Source organism: Melospiza melodia, chromosome 1, assembly GCF_035770615.1.
Source record: "Melospiza melodia melodia isolate bMelMel2 chromosome 1, bMelMel2.pri, whole genome shotgun sequence".
Classification (NCBI taxonomy): Eukaryota; Metazoa; Chordata; class Aves; order Passeriformes; family Passerellidae; genus Melospiza; species Melospiza melodia.
The window spans coordinates 79,586,198-79,611,295 of record NC_086194.1 but is presented as its reverse complement, the minus strand read 5'-3'; the positions used below and the strand labels follow the sequence as shown (position 1 = coordinate 79,611,295).

The following is a 25,098-nucleotide window of genomic DNA, read 5'->3' as shown; positions in this document are numbered from 1 at the left end:
CCTGGCTCTGCTCCCTCTCATGCTCTTGTTCATCCCCAACCTACCTGAGAAACGGAAAATGCCTTGAAGCTGTGTAAGCACTGCTCAGCAACGGCTAAACCATCAGTGTGTTATCAGACTCTTTTGGCCACAAATCCAAAACACAGCATTATGCAGCCTGCTATGAAGGACACTGACTCAATCCCAGCCAGACACAGTACAATTTATTTACAATGATGCTTCCTGCATAATGGAATTCAGACTAGCTGCAATTTCTATTAGCATCACCTATGCTTCACAGGAAGGGATCCTAGAATCCTCCAGGCAGAGTTAGCTATTAATTTTTATGAAATTACATTTAAATACTTATGTATAACCAAGGAACAATGCTTTTAATAAAACCATAATGATTAGAATGAAATTAATTAAGTTCTCCTAAAAGCAGCTCTTCTGCCTTCAACAATAAGCGTGATTTTTAAGCCACTAAAATCACTAAAAGCTCTAGTGTCCATTAAAGCAGCTTTAGCAAGGTTAGTTAATACCTCACAGCTCTGCCATCTGTTTGGAATATTGGGCCTTAACTTCTGTTCACACACAACTTTCCTCATTTCTTCAACAGAAGGATCTGAAGGAACGAGGTCATAGTATGGCAACTGGTAATCTTCGTGGATTCCTGTAACAGGTTGAAAATAGCTTTATTTTAGCTAACACTGGATTATGTATTCTTCACTTTTTACTCTGTTCCTTATCATTACCCTACCAGTTCTTGGTTTTCATTTTTAAAAGTTACATCACAACAACTGACAAATAAATAAACAAAAATCTTTAACTACACCTTAGAAGTGTTTACATTACCCTTAAAGGATCTAAAATTTATAAAATTGGAAGAGACAGAAGCTACATCAAATCTTTCACATGCTATACTAAAAACATGCTTCTTCAGAGCACATGATTGGTAACAGCATGCTTCATTTTAAATAAGATATAGATTTATCTGAACACATTATAGCTAGATCTTGTGGTGTTTGCCTCTTGCTCACAAGAGTATTAAATATTACCCTTTTCTCCCCTCTATGTAAATATTTGGAAAAAAAGAAGAATATTTCCTATTTTCTTCAACAAGTATGGTCTGTCCATTTAGAAAGAGGTTGAATAGACCAGTTATCATTTACAGGATTAACAACTAGAAAGTCTGAGATCAACTGGCTATTACTTTGCACTGTTTTTTGAGCAAACTGTTTTCAGAACTGGAATAAGTTTAAGTTCCTCATAATTCCCTAATATGTCCCATTTTATAAAGATTGCCACATACCACCAACTGAACACCGCCGAGCTATTTCCCAAAACACTAATCCCATTGCATAGATGTCTGCTCGTTTGAATGACTCAAAATGTTTCATATTTATGGAATCATCTAGGACTTCAGGAGCCATGTACCTGTGTGGAAAAAGAAATTATTTCATAAACACTTAAGAATATAAAAAATTCAGCACTACCGATCAGCTCAAATACAAAATAATGTATTTTTGTGGAAAAGGATATAAAAGAAAATTCTGCTTCATTAAGATTATCCAATCAGAGACAATTCAATGTAAAGGGATAAGTAAACTAAGAGAAACAAGCAGATAAATAGGGGGAATAAGTAAAATGTGAATCAATAAACTAGAGCTATAAACCTGACAGAGACGACACAACCGAGACAGTGACAAAGACCAGAAGTCTCCAGCTGTTCATTGACAGGCTATTGAGAAACTCCAGGCCTAACTTTATAGAGGTGCAGTCTGGACCTTGTGACTGCTAATACATGGGAAAGAAGAACACCACAATGATTGAGGATATTGAAGGAAGGCCTGTGCAACTACACTATGCTTATCAAGGAACCTTCAGGACACAGGGAACAGAAGTGTGACAACAGATAGGAAAGGGTAGCAAAAGGGCCTGTGGCATAAAAGGGTGCCAGTCTGCACATGCTCATCAGTATATCCTATTTAATTAAATCCTAACTATTCTGTGCAATCTCACTCTCAAGCCCATGTGCACATGCTCTCCAAGAACTGTCAGCAGCTGGAGGCAGGCATGGTTCTGTCTGTTCAGGTCTAGCAACTGCAGCAGCACAAGGGATGAAGCTGAAACTACAGAGAAGGAAAGGTCCAACATCAGTAGCTGGAAGGGGAACTACAGGTCCTAGGAGCATGTCTGCAGGTGGTAAAAGCACCTATCTGGAGCTAGTGGTCATTCTGTGAATGAATTCTGGGCCAGCAACTGTAGTCTGATAGAAGGTGAAGGAAACCCTGGTACCAGCAACTGGAACAAATAAGTGGGTCTGCTTCAGCTACTGAAATAAAACCATGGATCACAGGCTTCATTGTCACAGCTTACAGGCACTAGCTAGAGCAGAGAAAGGGGATGAGAAAAACAGAGTAGGGTCTCTCAGCACCAGCACCTGGAGTGGGAGTCACAGGCTGCAAGGTCTGTGTGCCTGGGCACCAGCTGCTGGGCTGAGCAAGAAGATTTGCATTTCTCCAACCCTGCACAGCTGGTGTGCAGGACTGTAATTAACCAGCAACCTTCAAGCTGGTCTAGCCAGCATCCAGGCAGCCCAGGCAGGGATATTTGCCAGGACAAGAGCCCATGCGGATATTTGAGGGAATCCATACAGGTAGGCATGCATACAAATACATCAGCTGTTTGCTGCTGTGCATTAACCCAGCTGGTGAGTATGAGATTCATGGAGTTCAGAGCATTAGACACAGCAAGCCTTGGATAGATGGTTGAGCAGCTCATAAACATGCATGGACTTGTGAGGCTGCAGAAGGGAGTATGTACTTTCACTAATGAAGTTCAATCCTGATCAGCTGAATAGAAGGCAGGAGACTTGGCTGTCTATAGTTATGTTTTATACAAGTTCTGACAGTGTTTCATGTGGGTGTTGAAGACAGCACATGGTGCACAGCAATCTGTATAATCAGCCCTATCAGTACGATATGTGTCAGTGTATGACTGGTTGGATCCCAAGGAAAAAAGCAGCAGCCATATCCATGGGCCTCAGATGAACAGAGCCATGGCCCTTTGGAACACACCAGCTGGGCTCCAAGGGTCAGGCTAGAGGAAGCCCCACTTCCTGTAATCTGAAAAACTATAGCAGCCACTTAAAATATCCCCTAACAAGCCTAAAGCAGGAGTAGACAACAAGTGCTGGTTAAGAAACCAGCACTGTTAAAATTTTTTTGACAAAAGCCCACTGTCATTGCAGTACCCAATTTTTCATCATACGGTTTGCAAATCCCACCATAAACCATGCTTTTAAAAAAATTAGTAAATTATGTGGGTTACAAATCAACAACTGTGCACATCAATTTGGTTTACCCACATTTTCTGCAAAGAGAAACAGCTCCTTGTAACCAAGTTTCTCTTAAGAAACAAGGCCTGAAAACCCATGATGGCATCCAAGTGATTGTTACCTTGTTTAGTGAGTAAGTCTGACATGGGAACACCAAGCAAAACATCAGTGCAGACCTTACTGCAAAAGCTACTGACAGCAGCATCCCTGCTGGCTGCTGGAAAGAGTGAATTTTATTTGCCGCATCAAGTCAACATGAGTGGTAGCACTGCTCTCTCATTCTGATTGGGTTCTGGAAGCTAAATTCAATATGTGATGTTTAGCTGAGTTCAGTGTGTTTCTCCACATCACCGCCCCAGTAGTCTCAGGCTGGCATACCAATGAAGCAGGCCAACAGTCGCACCTGGCTTTGAAGAGCAGTGTTGAGAGGTAAAAAAGCAACAAGTGCAGAATACTGGAGTGGAATACAGTGCCAGGCAATAGCTCTGCCTCTGGAACAGCCACAGACACCTAGACATAGTTTCATTTAATCAACAGCATTGTAGGATTTTCTTTTCCAGTATCAGGGATGGTAGGCAGAATGCAAGACACACTGCTTAAAAGGAATTTCAGAACTCCCTCGGTACTACAGATATTCTTACAGAACTTACATAGATATAAAGAAGCAAGGACTATCAAGATACGTAAAAAATTGCAACAAATAGTTGCATTTGTTCTGAATTACCCAGAACTTCAACAAAGTTTGCTGAGATGAGAGTTCTCCTAAGGCATACAAATTCTTCACAAGTAATAAACACAGCACAAGCAGAGGACAACTGTCTGAGTTGAGTGTAAGGTTTACTTTGACAGTATTTATTGAATGGAAGTGGAGTATTAAGTATTGTTGCAATCTTTGATATGGGTGAGGTTCAAATTGTTCTGGTCCACCCATATCAAAGATGTTTTAATCAAGAAATGGAAGATTGTGGTGAACACCTTAATGCTCTCCAAGGATTCTGCATTACGGGATACTCTTATGGTACTTCATGTGCTTGACACTAAGTGATTATCTTGGAGCCTAGCAGAAAGAATACTTGATCTATCTTAAGATGCCATGACAATGAAAAGAGTGATGGACCTGAAAAAACAGTAACTAGAAACCCCAACCATGGTGCAAGATATCAGCCGGAAACACTAAAAACACAGTAAAGGAGATTCTCTTAACTTCCATGAACCATCCAAAGAACAAGGTTTTTAACAGGAAAGACCACAAGAAGCCTGAATGTGGCCAAAAATCCCCCCTCTACGTGAGCTCCATTGGCAAACTGACCTCTTACCGTGGTCCTCCATCAATGCATTTACATTGGCTTTGGCTTCCATGACACAGAATGGTGAATGACTGCTGAGAGATTACTGCTGGAACAAGAGATGCGAAAGGCAAGGAGGTTGTGTAGTGAGGTCAGCAGCTCAGCCATTTCATGGCTGTTACACAAAAGGGAGAGAAGTAGGCATTTCCTTGTCAGATTATGTGTTGGAAATGCATTGCCTGGCAGAAGTGGTATTTCAGGTTCTGGAGAGAGCAACTCTGTTTCATAGAGTAATTCTGACCTTCTGAGCAAGGTCTGCAGCTCAATATCATCCAAGAACAAAAGGATAGGTCTACAAAGAAGGGTATGAAGTGTGTTGAGCATGGTCTTGACAAACTTAGGGTGCCTGCTGACCTCTTTCTCCCATCTCTTTCAATCTAAAAGCCCAGTACTAGCTGTCTGAATTTCTTGTATAACATATAGGGAGCTTTGTGTCATCAACTAGACAAAATGTTGTGTGGCATCTCCTTTCATCAAGCCTATACTCTACAAGATAGAATTCTGCCCATATTTTGTTTAGGTAAACTTCTAAGAAGCACACATGGTAAGAATTTGCTGCCAAACTTCTTTTAAAACACAATGTATCTGAACTATCAAACGTAACAGCTGGGCCACACTTCTAAAAAAATAGGAGGAGAATAAGGGTTTTTTACTTGCCTCAGAGAGTGAGAGAGAGATTCTATTTCCTTCTCAGTTTAAAGCTCACATTCCCTGCTTTATGTTGCAGGCTGAGCTGTGAAAGCACACAGTTCACCCCTCTGGTAAAGCTAAGCCTCTGAACAGAAAAGAAATAAAGTCAGAGAATTCAGTCAGAAAGAGGGATCATCAGTTTGACTCAACACCCTGATCACTCACACAAGAGTAAATCTGCTTGCTCCCTAGACATACATTTTTACAACAATCATTAGAAAAACAGACTTCACCAAATCTCCCTGAACTTGTACACAAAGCTTCCATGTGCAGAAGAGGTACCAGCAGTGGCAACCAGTAAGAGTTACAACTGTCACTGAACAGGTAAGACTTGAACTGCATTATGAAAAATTAATCAGAGGTGCAGTTACTTACCTAAGAATGCACAAGAGGAAGAAGAATGGTCTAAGTCTTTTACAAGAACGAGTAATTTTCAGAGAGGCAGAAATGACTAATGTCTTTAAAAGGGGAAACAGATTAGTCCTCCTCCTGCCCACTGCAGCAAGCAAGAGTTCCTACAGCTTTCCCTTGTGAAGAAGCATAAGACAGATGAACAAGCAATTTAATAATGCTTATGCAAGAAAAGATCCGGTAAGTGGGAACTGCAAACACAGCTGAAAGGATGCTTTCTCCAGTGCCAAGACTAAAGAAAGTAACTGATTTGTACGTTATTTTCCTTTGCATGTAGGTGTAGTAGAAAACTCAAAAATCACACGTGGCATGTGCCCTGCATGCAGCTAAATTTGTAATGATGAATTCTGAAAAAAGCCTGCTACTGGACACTTTGAGAAAGAATAATACTCATTTCCTTATAATTTAGAAGTAGTTCAGAAAATAAATCTTGCCTGACCATTTGTGTGGTATTTTTAAAACCGGCAAAGGATTAGTACAGCAGAGCTTTAGAACAAAGTAACTTCACAGTGTACACATCAGTAAAATAAATTTTCAGTACATATTCTAAAAGCTTTAGTTAACTGAGCCTTAAAATAATGTTTAAGGGTTTTTTCCCTTCCACAAAGACATAGCTCAAGGGGCATCCCAGTTCACTGTAAAAACCTCAATCAACCTCCCACCTCGCAGTATCACTTACTAAAGGGATATAGAAAAAAAAGTGGTTGTGATATATAAACTGGAGATTGGACAACATCAACACAATTTTTTCAAACACTGCTAAGCCATATGGGCTTGCTTAGCTGTCACACATTCAGTGCTGTGTCAAACTCCAGTTTGACACAGCACTGAACCTCTAGGCATTAGAAGAATGAAAAGCTGCCCACGTCCAAAATGCTTGCTGTGGTTCACTGTTAGTGCTACTACGTCTGTGTGCTGTATAGCTACATGGATTACTAAGGGAAATTTATTTATAGCTTCCAGTTATTACTGCCTGAAGGTTCACCAATGATAAATTACTCACAGCAAGTTTTATTGCACTTGTGCTGACTCAGTTAAACAGCTCTGAATTCTTCTAGGGCAAGAAAAATCTCTATTTCCAAATTCAGAAAAAGCTTTTAAGACAGACTATATTGACTCATCCATTTTAAGATTCTATTTATGCATTAAATGACAAAGATGACTGTTTTAACTTCTTGCATTTCTTTAAAAAAATGTGATTCCAAGACAGCCCCGTGTCCAAGACTCTGCACCTTGTATGTTCTTCCACACAAGGCTTCACACTGACAACCACAGCTTTTTACTGTCACTACCAATATCCTGTTTTACACTCCTGATTTCCATGCAATACATGGTAAGAAGGAGAAAGAGAGCACTGAAGTCTCTAAAATAATCAGTCATGAAATCTCTTAATTGTTTGAATTAATATTTGTGCCCTACAACACTTAGCAAGTTTTCAGCATTTTACACAAGTCAACATTGAAGGTGCCTTTTAAGCGCCTACCATCTAACTGAAATATCAGCTGACAAGGAGGTGCCTAAGAACTCTATCTGCCATTACATTTTCCTGCTGTTTATATTTCTATCAACACAAATTTATATGAGACAAGAAAAACCAAAGCATTTTATCATAAACGTTGCCAGATACATCACATAAATTATTTTACCTTTTTGTTCCCACTCTGTGGTTTGGGGCGATGTCAATTGTGTCTGTAGCTGAATCGTGCCTAACCGCTAATCCTAGATCTGCAATGCAGCATGTTCCATTCTTTTTCACCAATATGTTTTTTGATTTTAAATCTCTGTGGGCAATTGCTGGTTTGCCTGTAAAGGAAACAAAAAGAGAATATGTAAAAAAACCTCCAAACCAACCTCCTTTTATTCTGAGCCTGGTGCAAGCTTCTGTTTGAAGGAACAGAATTCCTTCCAGTTCTGACACTTTATGTGCACCAGGATACCTCCTGAAATAATTTACTGTAGATTGTCTGGCTGTTCAGGAAAGTGCCTTTCATGTGTACTGTACACCCCACTTGCTCCGTTCCCTCTTCCTGCAAGTATTTATTGCACACGTATCCTACTCAAACATTATCTCAACTCAAAGTTAAGAAGATGCTACATGCACCATTTCTTGGTGCCTTTTAACAGGTATTTTGTACGAAGGATTGTTACATGACAATACCAGAGAAAAGAAGGCAAAAAGCCTTTCAAATTAAGAAGTTCTGTGAATTTCGAAATCATCACAGAGTAGAACGATGTACTTATGTGTCATTTAAAAAAAAACAAAAAACCAACCAGTAATATCCACATGATAAGCAGAATAATTGTAAGATTACCTTGTGTGCCAACAATTTCCATGTGTAGATGAGCAAGACCGCTGGCAGTGGACAAAGCTAATTTTATCATTCCTTCCACTGTTACTGTATACCTGTTCAGGTAATCAAAGAGTGATCCATGCTCGTGATAGTCTGACACTAACCACAGCTGAGTCCATGTACCATTGTCTGCAAAATAAAACTGGCATGAATACTACACATACATACACATATATGACAAATAAACAATATACAACACTTATGAAGTACAAATTATGGTCTGCAAGTAACCTCTATAAATTAGACTCTTACTATTAGTCTCAGGCTCTTCTATTCCTGTAACATTTTAATGCCTCTGCAACGGTTGGTAACGCCATGGGAGAGTTTCTGAAAAGCTTAGTGAATATTCTTGTATTTAAATTAAACCACAAATCATAGAAAACAGAGTATATTCAGGGTGAACCGTTCAGGGTATTAGCCAGGCCTTGCCTTTCCCTAGGTTTCCAACTAGAGTGGGGCACAGGGAATAGTGCTGAATGCATGATCCAAAACTAATCCCATCACTATCAGTCTAGCACAATATTGTCCAGGCTAATCACAAAAAAAAAAAAAAAGTGTTTCAAACTTTGCTCCCTGATTCCTTCACTCTTCCCATAATCTATCAGCCTGGGAGACAATTCCCACAGTGAACTATTTTTCCTCCTAGAGCAGAAGCTTACAAGCAGCAATCAGACACAAAGTTAAATCCCGCCTCCGATGACCTCTAAATTGCTGGCCAAAATTGAGGTTTCCAGGAGGCACAAAGGTAAAGAAAGCAAAAAACAGTGAGGAAATCAGTTTGCTTTGATTTTTGATTGAACTATGACAAACAAGATGTACCACAATACATCTGTAACTATCCCAAGGCATACAAATGACATATAAGAACTTAATTGTTCACATTATTAAAGCAGTAACACAAAATACCTTTAAGTTTAAGCCACAGAAAGAAGACTGTCAAAGGAATTCAAATCAAGATGGGAGCAAAAGTATTTTTTACCTAAGAAGTAGAAATATACCTAGGAAAGAACAATCCTGCCACTGAATAGGTTTCCCAATTTTGTTGAGTTTTAAAAGCACCTCTACTGTGGCAGACTTGAAAAATGTTTTTATAGCCAGCTAGTTTTACAGAAGAATTTTTTATCTCCTTAGAAGAGCAGTTATCCCATAAAAGACATCTGTTGGACTCCTAGTCTGAATAATATAGCCCTTATTGTCTCAGAACAAGAGAGAACACTCAGCACAAATCAAAAAGATGTCTTATTATGTGATAGTCCCTAGAGATTGCTCAAGAATATGAAGAACATGAAAAAAGGAAAGAAGTTCAGAACTTATTTCCTATTGCAAACATACTGAAAAAAAATTTACTTTCCAAAGAACACTCTTGTCTAGAAAAGCCAGAAGTACAAAATGCCTGCTCTAAAGATTGACAGAAACCACCTTTATAGAAACACTTGTGCTTATCTTTAACTTAACTCTTTGGTGGGGGTGGGAAAACTTGCAAACATCCCTTTTATTTGGATGCTTTTAGGGAAGTCAGTGATGACATTAAAAAATCTAAAAATAAAAAAATCTACCAAAATTAAAAAGACTCCAAATACTTCAGGGTAGGAAAAATACATTCAAACAATTCCCCTAATGGAAAGACAACTCTGGCTTGCTACATGTAGAAGACTGGTAAAATGCACTACTGCTGCAGGAACAGTCTTTTGGGATGCCTAAGTGCTGTTTTTTACAAAGGAACACAGATATTAAAGATTAAAAAAAAATAATCTTAAGTTATTTTTCAGTTAGAACTGCTGCATGCCTTGCTACTTGGCAATATCCAAGCACAAACTCATGGAACTCAGCACAGTACTAAATGTGACTTTTTCCTAAGAGAATTATGGTCTCTGAGGAATCAATCCAAGAGTATTGGTTTCACTAAACAGTCTTACAGAATCACTAGAAACAGGTATGAGTTCACAGGCACAGAAAAGATGCTCTTAAATATACAAAGAGCTGCAGAAGTTCCAAGTAAACTAACCTTATCACGTGAGAATATTTTCTTCACTCAGTTTTATTCTACTGCTTCATCAGTTATGATCCTACACTGCCTGAAATAATCCTCTCCTGGGCATTAACATCATACATATTCATTACTTAGTCCTGTATTTTATTTCTTCTCCTGTTTCTTAGGGTTGGGATACCTCAGCATTTGTCTGTACTAGCCACCTAGCTGTACGGAAAGAAATAAAACCAATTTTACTTAGTCTACCAAACCTATAGTCTTTAAAAACCTCTATGAAAGATGTCAGTTTCTGAAGAATTATCACAGCTTTGATTCAAGACTATGGTGCCTTTGCATAAAGTTCCTCCCCTCTCAACACTACATTTCCTCCTAAAAGGGGAATATGCTGCTGGTTACAGACTCTTCTATTCAGCTTTATCTTGTGTATTACCTGCAAGTTTTAATATTCAAGCTCTAACTTCCTTCCAAAGAAGGAATATAAACTGGGCTTACCATCCAGTCTGAGAAGAACCATGATTCTTTCCTATTATGTGCCATATTTGTGACCCTTCAACCAGATTTTAACAAGGGACAGTGTTACATCAAAATCAATTATATAAATAATTACAGGCAAGCTGAAATGCAGCAACAGGTCCAGTGTCCAGCTATCAGAAGGGAATGTTTGACTTGCTATAATTGACAAGTCATATATTCGTTTAGCACTCTAAGCAGAACATGTTACAATAAACTTAAGTCTTCTTATTCTGTTGACAGTAGTTGATTATTACCAAGTAATAATTAACCTGACCTGTAAAATAGCTGAGCATTTTTAGCTGCACAGTAAACAGCATCTGCCATAAAGCTTTCAATCACAGGATTTGCATTATCCGGTAGGAAAAAGTAATTACACTCAATAGTAATTACATACAGTAGCCCAGCTTTCCATGATTAGGCAATCTAATTTATTTTATGAACTCACAATGATCAAGAATCTCAAATAATTTCAGAATATTCACAATGAAAAAAATTACATGTGTTATTGGAAACATATTTAAGAGATCAATTATGGTTATTTCAGCTATTTCAGGACACCTGAAAGTATTTTATACCACCAAGGACACTCAGAACTAAAAGATTTTAATTTTAAACTCCAAATAAACATTGAAATTCTGAGAAAAGAAGCTTTCAGATTTGTTGTCAGGAGACTGATTACAGTTTGGGGAAAACATTACTAATGTTCAAGCAAAATCTGTCTTAGTAGAGCTGACTCATGAAGAAAGGAATTTATACAATTGCTATATCAAATATATAATTGTTTGAATTAATATTTGTGCCCTACAATATCAAGTTTCAATTAAATTCAATTGACTGGAAATCACCTAAGTGAAAAATGTTTGGTTTTTCCACATCAACACTAGCGAAACAAAAATGTTTTCTGTGGTGTTATGTAGCAAAGTGTTTCAAAGCAGATATTTAGCCTTTTTGACACACTGATAATGTAATATTAGGAAAAAAAACAGGAAAAAGCTCTGAAAAAAAATCAGATTCAGATAGGATCTCCCACTAGAAATCTCTTAGAAAGGAGATATTCAGGGAGATAGCACTTTTGTCAGTGACTAGAGCATGACTGGTGTCTTGTTAGCATAACAGCTTGACTCTATCATGTTGACACAGTCATCTGACTCAATGATGAAAAGCACTTGAGCTGTGCAGATTCCCTCTCCTCAGGCTAAAGCCAGTTAAGATTACAGCCAGCTAATGCAGAGAAACCTTTAGTACTTTGAACTGTGGTTGCTGACACTACTCTTTTGTTACTAGAATAGTACAGTTAAGTAGTCCCTGACACACTTTACCTTGAAGTAACTGGGTTAGAAAGAACAATACAAAAAAACATGCACAAAAACTGTGCGTTTAGATGGCACAAAACAAGACAACACATGGCCCTGAAAGTAACTTCCCTGACGCAGCAGAATTTGGAAGTTAGCACACACTTGCTATACAAAGAGCTACCCAGAACACAGAAGTTGTCAGGCAGACCACAACTGCAATTAAAATCATTCATTACTTCTCAGCCCTCAAGCTGCCTTAACTGTAGCACCCATTTCCTAGTGGATTACAGGATGGGAAGCAGACAGATTGGACCAGCTGCTGTAGCCTTCTGAACATGACACAGGTCTGGGGAAGCAGAAAAGAAGAATATGCCATTAAGGCATATGGACAATCTAAAGAGTGTAGTAGAAAAAGGAGCGAAAACAGCAGTTCAGTCACAAGCTCTAATCCAAACACACCCTCCTACCTAAAGGAACCCCTTCCACCAATTTTACACTAGACAGCCAGATGTTCCTCAGCAGTTGTGAAAAACTGCAGTTGAGGTAAGAGGAAAGACCTTATTCATGCCTTCAGCAGCAGCAAGAACTGAAGCATGCCTTGGTTCTACAGCTCTTTTACTAGTCCTTTGCTAATTTTAAAATTACTAGTACTCCTGTATCTCAGCAGTATACTCTACTGTATCTTTGCAGTACCTCAGACACACAGATTCTTGCAGTCTAATGACTTTGTGCATTCCAGCCAGACTGCAGTAACTTCTGAATACATTCAAAAGTCAGCCCTACAGAGAAACGGATGCCAACCCTCTGCAGACATTGCTGCTGTGAACGAATACATAATCTTGCACCTGGCATCACATGAACATTCTTCAGTTAGCACCAGCATCTACAATGGAGGACTGTTCCTTAAGCCACTAGAGCACTTGGTGTTCTTAAGCCATTGTTCTCTACAGCCATGCTGCGATACACCTTCTCCTTTTGGAGTACCATGATGGTGCACCTGCTAAACTGGGAGAACTACTCCCATAATGGTCCCTCTATGTTCTCTCATTTAATGGGATACAGGCGGCCTGAAGTATCCCAAACAAGAATTGAAGTTTTAACCTCCCTCAATATTCAGGACTGAATTCTTAGTCCAGGGAGTAAATTATGTGCGCATATTTCCTCACTGAGAGAATATAGAAGGTTATACTATGAATTAATTCTGCACTGATGGGTGAAAAACAACAACACAGATTTCTGCTCAGACAGCAATACTGTTAGAAAACAGTCAAGAATAGTGGCATTTTCAAAACACATTTTTATCTACTTTTAAAAACCAGACACCAACTAGCTCTCTTTAAAGAACAAGAGCCTTACTCTGAAGACCCAAAACCTCAAATAGTGTCATGACCTATCAGTTAAGGATTTCTTCTTTGTACATAAAGCATATTAACAGAAAAAAATTTCGTATCACATTATATTATATTACAAGAAAACCAAAGATGACCAAGTCAAATGCTATAGCATCTGCAACACAAACCAGCAAGCAAGAAATTATCTAAAAAACCCACCCATTTAGGAAACCTTTCTCATACCTCCTCTTTACAGCAGTCAAATGTTTTTTTGGGACAAACTATCTGGAGGTTTTAGGCAAAATGAGACACTGGTATACTTACAGAGGATTTTGTGAAAAGTTACATCTAAGATATTGCAGTATATCCTTTATGCTTTTAAATGAGAAATAGAAGCTAAAGCTTCTGCAGAGATAGCTCTTCATTTATAGCTTTAATGCAGTTGATCTAATTTTAAACCCAGGCTCCAGATACTCACTCCCCTAGGCCAATCAGAGCAAGCTCCAGCTCTTGCAGGTGATGGTATTACCAAATACAATTCTAGGCATGAAAATAACACAGTTTCTATTGGCAAGCACAGTAAACTGCAGGAAAAAGTTGCCTGGTATTGTGTTGATCTGCAAGCTCTTGAAGGATAAGAAGTTGCACAAACATCTGTCAGGAGCAAGTTAACTTACACAACCCTTTCCTGGAGAAGTACTCTGCACAATCTCTTGGATTCTCTTCCTATTCTATAGATTTATATAGAAACTTGAAATTCATCTAATGGCAATTAAAAAGAACTTTCACATATACTTGACCCTCACTGAAACCACTTAGGAATTTCCCACAAAACTGAAAGCCTTTTAAAAATCCAGGATGTGTGTGAATTATTGACTCCTCTCTAATGTGACAGAATTTTCTGTTAATGCTTTCTCCACAAAGAAGTTAAATGCCATTTGTGGTGAAACATGCAATTTCAGATGAAAATAACAGAATGAAACAGCATCTTAATATCTTAGCTCCCCTTAATGAAAGAAACCCAAAACTTGGTTTTGTCAGACTCTTGGCTCTTTACTGGAATTGCAGGAAAATCCAAGAAACTTTAATCTGTCCACAAATCACAGCAAATCAAAGTTGAAAAAATGGTTCCTCTAACTGGATGATTAAAGGCTCATCAGGAGAGCTTCAGGAAGCAGGTATAATTTTTTTTACTACTAGAAACAAATAATTCCATTTTTATAATTGATTTTCTAATTGGACTTCTAAAAGAATAACATCTCATAACTCAGCCTTAAGAATAAATCTTCTACCTCCTACTTTATATGAGGACAACAGGATGAGACATGATCTCTTTCAGTCCCACACATCTATATTATTAGGCTATGAGGTAATGACAGGTACAAGTATTCAGCAGATGTGTGGGCTCACATGATAAGGCATCCCCTTTTTGATACTAAAGCATTTTAAACAAATTTAAACAAAGCACATTCTTCCAAAAAAAGAGACAATGTACTTTTTCCTTCATTAAACCTATGAAAAATGTGCCAAACCCTGAACTCCTGCAGTAACAAAACTATTTTTTGCTACTGTTATATGGATTCTCACATTTTTTTCCTTCATGCACTGCCTATTCTGACCAGATGCAGAATCAGCAAAACAAATTCATAGCGTCACCAACCTTTGTTGTCTGCAGCTATAAATCCAAGAATGTTTTCATGGCGTAGCATAACTGTCTGATAAATTTCTGCTTCTCGAAACCACGACCGTTCCTCTCTTGAAGAGAAGATCTTCACAGCAACTTCTTCTCCTCTCCACTTCCCCCGCCAGACTTCTCCAAAGCGACCCTTACCAATGCTTTCTTGAAGTACTATAGTTCTTGCAATTGTTCTTTGCACAAGTAAAGGTAAACCTAAAAAGAAGATTTTACATTTGCTTTAAATATGACTCTACAGAATTAGTATTTATCCCACACACTGAATATGAGATCTTATTTCTATTAGGGCATTTATCTTAAAATCTTAGAGAGTATGTTCATTCTAACTGCTTGTTGAGGACTGCTAGCAAGCACATAGTTAAGTTTCTGCCTTCACCCTTAAAAGGCCAGCTAACAAGTAAGTACTCATGGAGATTATGCTACAAACTACTATGGTAGTCAAAAGCACAACACAAACTTCCTTTCAGTTAGGAATGCTGTCACTTGCTGAGCCATAAAGTTTTATTTAAATGCAAAAAAGAAGCAATGATGAGGCAGTCAGGACCAGGTTTAGGGTTTTCTTTTGGGTTGCTTGTTAGTGATGAAAGGGAGTTTTTTTTTTATTTTTGGAAAAAGGATCTGCCCACAACTCTCCTGGCACTTTTGCTACTGGTTAATTTACTTGGCTTATCACTAGATAGTCCATTTCTAAGTTAGTTAAATCACACTTATCAGCAACACCGACTGCTGAAAATCCACACCCATTTGGATTTTGGTGTGCCAATACCATCTTAGTAATCCCGAGTCACTGTAAAATAGGAAAACATCCTTGTAACGCAAGCTTTCCGCTTTACAGGCCATTCTTGTGCATCTCACTGTAATTATAATTGAGAAAAATGTTTACATTCATCAAGGTCTTATAGCTTTGGAACATTTACATGCTTTCAACACAGATTACCTCTTCAGTAATTTTATACAACAAGCAGCACTGGCATCCCTCAACCAGGCTAGGTTTTTGTTTATTTTAAATCTTTCTTGTTGTAACTGCAGGGCTTGTCACTGGATTCCACACTGATACCACACTGCAGGATGAAAACATCAGCCAGGTTATCTGCTTACGATAAGCTCTTTTGGTATAGGATTATTTCACTTTAACCAAACACTTTACAAAGTAATCTGTTATTTCATAATCACTGTTCCAATATCGGACAGAACACCTGCATTTCCTTATGTTATAGAAAACAAATCCCAACTAATAGCTCAGATAATTAATTCTTGTCCACCTTCGGACAGTCTTTGCTAACAGCGGCACTAGAAGAACATCTGATCTGGTTAGAAGCATTGCCATACTTGTGTCTCAGTCTGAGAAGAGCAAATTAAAACACTGAGTGTTCAGAACAGCTCCTCAAAAATTCTAGACCTACAGGAATTCTCTGCATGGTCTATGCTGACAACATACCAACACGAAGACAGGAAGGAAAAAAAATGTACACTATACCAATAATTTAATCATTGTCAGGTGTTGTAATAATGTCCATTGAGCAAGTTAAAATTTTTGCTGTAATAGTCCTCAGGTGAATTGTGCTGCATGCCCAAACTATAGAGGCTCTTCTGAGAAGCCTAACCTTCATTCCTTATGGAGAGACTTTTGAAATGCAGAAGAGGCCAGACGAAAACAACACAGGACCAAACTGAACCGTGATAATGTGAAATTTTACTTGTTTGGCCAGAGAAAGCTTCTTCCTTAGAATTTATGCACTACTGCAAAATTTATAAGCATATGTCAAGTACAAGCTGATTCTGTGCACCTGAAATGGGTGATAGGCCATAGAGTTGTATCAGAAAACTGTCTGTATGTTCCCACTTTCAGATGCACTCCTCTCGACTTGCTGCACCTTTTATAGACATCTCTCCTTATTTAACATATATGTCCAAGGATATCAGCTAAACATATACTAACCTCTAAACCTTCTAGACAGAATGCATTTCAATTTCACATTACAAACTCCCATTCAGCAAATCAATGTGTCACTCTAGGATAAAAACCTTACTGTGATCTATCCACTTACTCCTATATTTATTTTTACAATATTTACAAGATCCAACTTGCTTCTGTATGTCTGAAACTAATCTTTCCCTTACTACTGCTTCTTCTAGAAGATTGGAATCCATATTTATCTTGCATTCATAGCAATTCATTATAGACTTTCTGTTGGAACTGAGCAATTCTCTCATTTTGCTACAGAAGACACACAAGTCTGTATCACCAGGAACTTGAGCAACTGCTGTGCTGTGAACCAGAGTGCCTGAAAAGTATCTCACAGGAGACAGCTACAGCCTCAGCCTTTCACATACACATTGGGCACAACTGTACTCCATGCTCTCGGATACACCTCCTTTTAACTGTGCATGAAGAATGATGATAGCCAGTTTGCCAATCAGGAGAACAAGAAAATATGAGCCCACATTAAATTAAACAACAGCTCAGTGTCTGACACCTTGAATTTAGGTCATCCTTGACACCATGGTCACCTGACTTATTCCTGAAACCTTCATCATAATTTTCTTATATCATACAGTATCCTCAATCCTTCTGGAAATCTAACAAAAAAAGAAAGTTAGTTTTCTTTTTCATATATTAAGTGTACTCTGATTAGTTTAGTGACTTTCTAATGCATAAGGAGTTTGTAACTGAATTGGATAATTCAGGAAGTAAGTTCTAGAGCACTGCAGGAAGCCAACAAAAGTAGCAGCTAGAATTTTGTTCTTGTTCGTAAGTCTCCACGCGTAAGACTTCCTCTGATGAGTAATAAAAAAACCAACATTCCATGAACTGTGAAAATCTTATTCCCTTCAAGTTTATGAATTGCAAAATAGTTCTTAAGGAGCTTTATAGTCACTTCAGCTGACTCAACTTTGCATTGATTTCTGTGACCCTTTAGATTTCTAAATAGCTTAAGTTCCTGCTGGAAGTCACCTACCAATACTATCCAAAGCTTCTCCTTGTTGTAGGCAATTCTTCCTACCCCTCGTAACTAAGTGACTTCGTCATTTGGGAGTTAAGACAGTAACAGATGGGCATCCCCATCTGTCATTACAATATGTAGTTGATATTTAGAGATCTGCATCATGATCTGAGAATCATTCTCAGCTCTAAGAGGCTTTGAAATCCTTCTCTTAGATGCTGTAGCTTTGCCAGAATGGTCTATTTTAGATGTTTCATTAATGCCTTTCATGGAGTATCTCCTTATTTCAGGTCTTGTTCGTCATAGAACAGCATGGCAACACTAATGTTAAGTCAAGACCAAATAATTAATAGCAGCTTACTATTCATCATTGCAACAAATGAATCCTCCTCCCTTTTGGTTTGAACAGGAAGCTCATTTTTAGAGCTCTGATTATTTCTCTCTTTTATACACTTCTCATCAGAGTATACTGAATTAACAAAATTGGTAGAATTCTTTTTATTTTACTATGAGCTTTTCTGGTCTCTCACCATGAATTTAAGAGTAGAATGTGGCTTTTGCGTCACCAAACAAAACACGTTCTTAGCTGTGCCTCTTGGGTCTGGATTATTTTGCCTGTTTTGTACACTTCCATTGTGTTTTGGCAACCTCTTGTCCCAACACCATCCCTTTCAGACAGTTCCATTTCTGACAGGGCTAAGCACTGTTTTAACCAGCAGCTCTAACTCTTCTCCCTTTGGAGACCCTTTTTTCTACCTCCAGTTTATTCCATAAAGGTACAGTCTTCTCAACTTTAAATGTGCTATACCCGAAGTCTGGATTAAAATACACATTTAAATGAGATTCAAATGCTGTAGGCATACTTCAGGGGACACAAAAGTTATCAATTCAAGTACTAGGGCACCATGAATTTGTATAGTCATTTATTGACTAATTCTGAGACAAAGTGACACAAGTCCTTGCAAATACACACAATGTCAACAAACAGTACAGAAAGTAAGTACCTGAAGCATCTCCTATTTCACTGTCATAATCAAAGCCAAGTAGAGAACACTAAATAAGGCTAATTCTGGTCTTACAAACAGCTCAACAACATGGAACTCACTGCAGCTGAAGTTAAAAGATTCCTTTTAAGGAAACATTCAGCCTTGTTTTACAGCCTTTCAAGCATAAAAGCAAATTAGTGAAGAGGCTCCCTTAGGGATAAGTCAAATTCAACCACATTTGCTGGTTTTGCTCCTTGGATGCACTCACCAGTAGCCAATGCTCAAATACCATAGTAGGTCAGATGCTCTGGGAGTCTACACCAGCCTGAGTGCCCTGAATTCAGCTGTGAAAGCTTAGCAATTCCCTAGCATGCTCCTTTTACTTAAAAAGTAATTTGCACATAGGCAAGGGAAGGGTCAGTAGTTTCTAGCCATGTGCTCCAGAGGAATAATCATAAGTTTCTTCTAACTTGGAGTCTCTGCTTTTCAAGAGCTTATTCTGAAGGAGTACTTCCAGAGTTCTCAAACAAAAAGAGAGGTTCAGAATCACCATAGGTAAGAAGGCCAGAAGAAAAAACAGAGGATTATTCCTGATAATGAATGAAAAGACCAATTAACAACTAAGTTTGAATTTTAATTAGAAATTGTTTTTAGCCTTCCTTAGGAAAAGTCTAGATCTGCAGACATTAAGTAAGAGTGTCACACTTCTAATAGTGTAACAATTATATATATCACATTTTCCTGGATTCCGTGATATGTAAATCTCTGACTCCTATATATTATCTCTATCTCTGACTACTGTCTATCCTTCCTAGAACAAACAAAACTGGAGACCTAAGTCCAGCATTTGCATTTATCAAGCTCTAGCCCAATACATTGGAAGTTCTATTAACCACTTTCATTATCTGACTTAGCTACTTCTGCAAGTAAATGAGAAAATTGATATGAACACAAATTACTAAAACTCCAGTTCTAACCAGAAAACAAACTTACCCTTACCAGGATCAAATCTTATTGAACACACAAAAGCTTTCTCAGCTGAAAAAATAACCTACACATCTAGTGCAAACTCACCTTCTTTAGAAAAGATATGACTAAAATGAACTTTTGATCTAGATTTTAAACATGTTCAGGAAGTTACAATAATTTTATTTGACAAAGCAACGGACTCTAAACAGTTTTACCAGTTACTGTCCTTGGAAAAGAAAAACAACCTCGATACTTGGGTTTTGTTTAATTTTTTTCCAGTTCCAAGGAAAAAAAAAAAAAAAAGGATGCAGCAATTGAGAATCAGTCTTTGTAGAAAGTGTTCTGAAAGGGCATCGTTGTTTCAACACACAGGTTTGAAAGTAGTAGGAAATATTTTCAGTATTAAGTTACTTAAATTTTATATAGTAGAAGGTTGGTAAAAGGTTGCAGTACACAAACTGATGTCTCTCTCCCTAACATGGGCCAAAGATCCATTAATTTATGCAATGATTTACCTGGCATATAATCCCCTAACAACACCTATTAAACTACATTTTTATTTCAGAGACCACCATAATCCTATAAGCAATTAATGGTCAGTTACAATAGCTGAAACTCTATGCAGTGAACAGAGTAATGCTTCATCTTCCCAGAGCAACACCTCTTCAAGTCAGAATTAAAACAAAAAAACCACAAAATAAAGGGACAGACATTCATCAGACTTGATCAGCATACTGCATCCATTCTATACCCAGAAATGCTATTTGCAACTGAAAAATATCTTCTGTAAGGGAAGAACTGGCTAAAATATTAACTCACAATATTCTTCATACACCAATAGCTACAATTTTTTGTTTTCAATTGAAAGCTAAAAAATACCCTTCACAAAATTATCTAAAAACCACAGAAAATGGTTGTGTAGATAGGCTGTACAGAATAAAAAAGGTAAGTGACAGCCTTACAGAACACAAAACATTTACGAAGAACACAAAACATTTACGATAGATGACTGTGATATTTCCTGAATTATATAATTTATATAAATCAGCCTACTTTGAGAATAAGGAAGGGCAGTAACAATTCAGTGTTTCTTTTTCTTCACTTATTTCCATACATTGAATCTTCACTAATGTTGACTGAATGTACAGGAAATTACTTTTCTAGTATTTTCACCAGTTAATTAGAAGTTTAAGTATATTTGACAATACTAAAAAAACTAGATGTCTTACAAGGCTCTTAAGCACAAAGTAATTACTACTAGAAGTGTCCCATTACCTGACCCAGAACCTGAAGTTGTCATATCATAAATTAAATCCTTTAGAGTGGTTCCTTCTGATATAAAGGGACGATCCAATGAAGGGTCTTCTTCACTTGGCACACGATGATGAATTACAGCACGATTATGACAAAGGTATAGAATCAACATCAGCGAAATGCAGACAAAACAGACTGGTCCAGCAATGACAGCAGCCAGTTCCACAGGTCCTAGGTTAGAAGCTGGTTTTTCTGGAGTAGGGCCTGAAAGAGAAAATAAAAGAAAATGATAAAACCAATTAATTTCCATTTTTTCTACTAAACTTATAGTATCCCACAGCAATACTCAAATTATTTTAATGCATTTGTTAAAGCTTTTGCACAGTAACTTTTTTCAGAATCAAAGTACTAAAAAGGACAAAAGCAATGTGCTTATTTACACTTTAATCAAGTCTTCAAAACTGTCCCTAACATCCATATCCAGAAGATAACTCTTGTTCAAATATCATGAAATTGTCTTTACAGAATCTAAGGTGTACTTTAGGCCTTCAAATTTATCTACACTTCCACTCTTACAGAATGTTGTTTGAAAAAATGAAAAAAAAAAAAATCAAACAAACAAAAGAGCAAAAATCCCAAATCCCTTACCTGGTGTTGGAATTGGAAGTTCTACTTTATTGCAGAGAGGTGTGTTACAGCAATGAGACACGGTATGGACTCCATCTCTGGTGGAGGGCGAGCAAACAAAAGGCCTGTCTCGGGGAATCAGATCAATTTCTGCTATACACATACTGTTGCGCATTATTTTGTCTGCAGTTCGTGTTACTGAGGCAAAACATACTCCATCTGTCATACACGTAAAGTTGTCTTTTGTACATAGCTGGCAGTAACACTCCAATTCTGTATTGAGAAAAAAGCATTAATGTTAGTATTGGTACATGTTCTGAGCTGAGAAGCAATTTAAATGACTAAAGAAATACAAATTCAGAGTGCTAGGAGGCTCCTTTGGTTACATAAACGCAGAACAGCAACACTAAAAAAACAAGAACGCTACACGACCTTTTCGTGGGACAATAAAATTGGGAGATGAGTGAAAGAAAGTAAATTTTATATCTGAAGTCCTCTCTCTTTACATAGTAATGTATTAAAAGACAAAGGCTAAAATCCGAGCTGTTCCTCCAGGTAAAGAAGCACCACTACAGTTCCTCCTACAAAAATTCTAGACTTTCAAAACAACACTGCATGAAAGTCTGCTATTTTCAAACCAAATACAAATAATGCCATTTTTTTTCGACAGTAACCACAGGTACAGCTCAAGTAAGCGACAAATGGGATGCTGCTAGTTACCCAGGATTAGTATGTTATGCATTACTTGATGGTTTCCATTTTGTGCCAAAAGGGCAAATACCAGCTTAATCCTCATTAAAAACCAAACCCTGCATGATCCTTTCACAGAAGCAGAGTGTGGTTTAGATTTGTTATTTATGAAGCCACAGGAAAACACTCTCTTACATTCCTGAAGGTGGTGATTTACTAAAGCTATCAATTGCAGTAGTAAAGGAGAGGGCAAGGGGAAGGAAGCAGCAATGACAGGCTAATCACCCTATGATGATCAGGTTTCATTCCTCACATTGCAGAAGTTCTTGGAGAAGGAAGACTACTACTTCTAAGCTCTTTCTGCACTCCTTCCTGCATTTACACCAAATCCATGCAGAAAATAGTGCAGGAGCACCAATGAAAGTATCAATACATCTTGAGCCCACCTGTTCGACCCTGAAGAGCAAAAGCTGGCCTAGAACTTGTGTACATGCACACAGAAACATTAAAATAGAGAACGTAGACAAATTTAAAATCTTCAACATTTATCATCAAAACCGCAAAAATGTCCTGAGCCATAAAAATAGACTCTTTCAAGGCTACATACAAAAACTCACACCAAAAGAATGAGGATTAACAGGTGTCAATCAAAAGGTCCCCCAAATCTGAAATCTAGCATTTCATCTAAATTCAAGAGTTTAATATAATCACATGGATTGCCTTAGATTTTGCCTCTCTGTCACTGGTTATCATGGATTTAAATAAATGGCAGTCTGATCTCAAATACATATGCATGTTTCTCAGGATTCAAACTTTGAGATTGCATTCTCTTAAAACATCCCCTTCCCCCAAGATTTTGAATCAAACCATATCACTGCCAATCATCTTCTACTATTACTGAAGAGATTTGATCAAATTCTTAGGACCCACTATAGAAAGATAACCCTGTTTCAGAGAGATTCACCAGCACACAGACCAGTGAGAAAAAGGGAGGAAGAATACCCTACAAATGGGATTAGAATTTTTTAGTTTTTTTTACTATGAAGAGTGTTGAAAAAAATAATTAGAAGGTAGATGAAATGAAAACTGGCATTCAGGAAGGTAAAGCTTAACAGCACCACTTTTTGCACATCTTTCCCTGCCTCATTAGGGAAGTAAGGAAAGTCTTATTATTCAGTTTAACAACAAGAAAATTTAACATTTTCATGTTGCTGGCCCTTTGGTAATTTTTGCCTGAACAAATGTTTTTCAATCTATCCAAACCATTAAAAATTTCCTAAAATATTTACACACACTATTTCTTTCAACTCTTAAAGTGAGCACACCTTTATCTCACTTGCTTAATCCATGACTTTTTTCTACTTAAACAATAATTGTCGCTCATCACAACAGCACATGCATCTGAATGCCTACAGCAAGAGACAGATATTCGGTCAGACATTTTTACATTGAGTCACTGTGCAGAGGCCAAGTTACTTGAAATGAAAAATTACATTTGGGTTGCCCTTGTTACACTTAGTCATCTTCCTCATCTTGTGAAGCTGTAGAGACACACTGTTCCAGCCATGACTAAAGAAAGTATTTTGTGCCCTATCTTCCTCATTCACTTTGTTCCCACCTCTCTCTTGCTATAGAATACCCACTTAGTGCAAATTGATAAAATTTACACTTTTGTTCTGGTTTGATGTCACTATCTTCTCGTCTCCTGACAAGACACAATCCACTGTCACACACATCGGAATTATTTCCTCGGCATAAATAAATCACTACTCCCTTCTGAAGGTACTCTCCCCCTCCCATAAGAGGGGAAAACAATGCCTAATCAGCTGAACAGCAAAGCTTCTAGGAACACAGGTTTTTGCTGCTCTCTAGTGGACACACTCTTAAAAAAACCCAATAAACCAACTCGTTAAAAATGCTTCAGGCCCCTTCCTACTCTGGCCACTTTACAGTTCTTCATGCCTTCCAACTCGAGCAAGTAACAGTACATCTTCCACGTTTAAGTACAAGGTAGACTAATTCAGCATCTTCAGCAACAATCCGTACCAGGAGGCAAAAATAAGGAGTTGAAATATCCTTGCCCATGTCTCATTCTCCAGTTATCTGTGTGTAAAGAACAAACTACAACTACATGAACACATAATAGATGTTATTAAACATCAGCATGAGGAGTCAAAGACCAACTGTAGTTAAATAATTTAATTCCTATAAACAAGTGTTTTCACTTATAACTGATAGAAAAGAAAAAAGAATCCCATATTGTTGTCCTCTTGGATGTTTTGCTTTTCATCCAAGTAGTCTCTTATTCTCAAAGAAACTTACAGTAACTTTAAAAACTCAGATAGAAACCAGTCATATCTCCATACTCACTTTAATGAATACATACATTTCTAGTATGGAATGATAACAGAAAGGGATGAGAAACTGAGAACTCTGATGAAAGCTGATCTTCCAGAGCCAGTAATCTCTCAGGTAAAACACATTTCAATGCATTTGGAAAACACCATTTAAATCTACTGCCACAAAGAGCACTTTCACAACTACTGAAGGAGCATAAAAAAGTTTTTAATCAAGCCTGTCCTCGGCAGAGAACTATTTTTTTTAATTATTATAACAGTTTTTGGATGGAACTACTAGCATGAAACTCCACTACCAACTAGTGAAAGTTCATGTTTGTTTAAATGA

At 37.7% G+C, this 25,098-nt stretch overlaps 1 protein-coding gene across 1 annotated transcript in view; it reads right to left on the bottom strand.

Moving 5' to 3' along the window:
- Positions 1–25,098, bottom strand: part of TGFBR1 (transforming growth factor beta receptor 1) — a 34,259-nt gene that overhangs the window by 5,209 nt on the left and 3,952 nt on the right. The window contains exons 2-8 of the mRNA XM_063159294.1: positions 21,745–21,996; positions 21,118–21,360; positions 14,907–15,137; positions 8,079–8,246; positions 7,413–7,569; positions 1,292–1,416; positions 522–652 (exon numbers count right to left, since the gene is read on the bottom strand). Coding sequence (XP_063015364.1) covers positions 522–652; positions 1,292–1,416; positions 7,413–7,569; positions 8,079–8,246; positions 14,907–15,137; positions 21,118–21,360; positions 21,745–21,949 — 1,260 coding nt within the window. The 5' untranslated portion in view covers positions 21,950–21,996. The remainder of the gene's footprint in view (positions 1–521; positions 653–1,291; positions 1,417–7,412; positions 7,570–8,078; positions 8,247–14,906; positions 15,138–21,117; positions 21,361–21,744; positions 21,997–25,098) is intronic.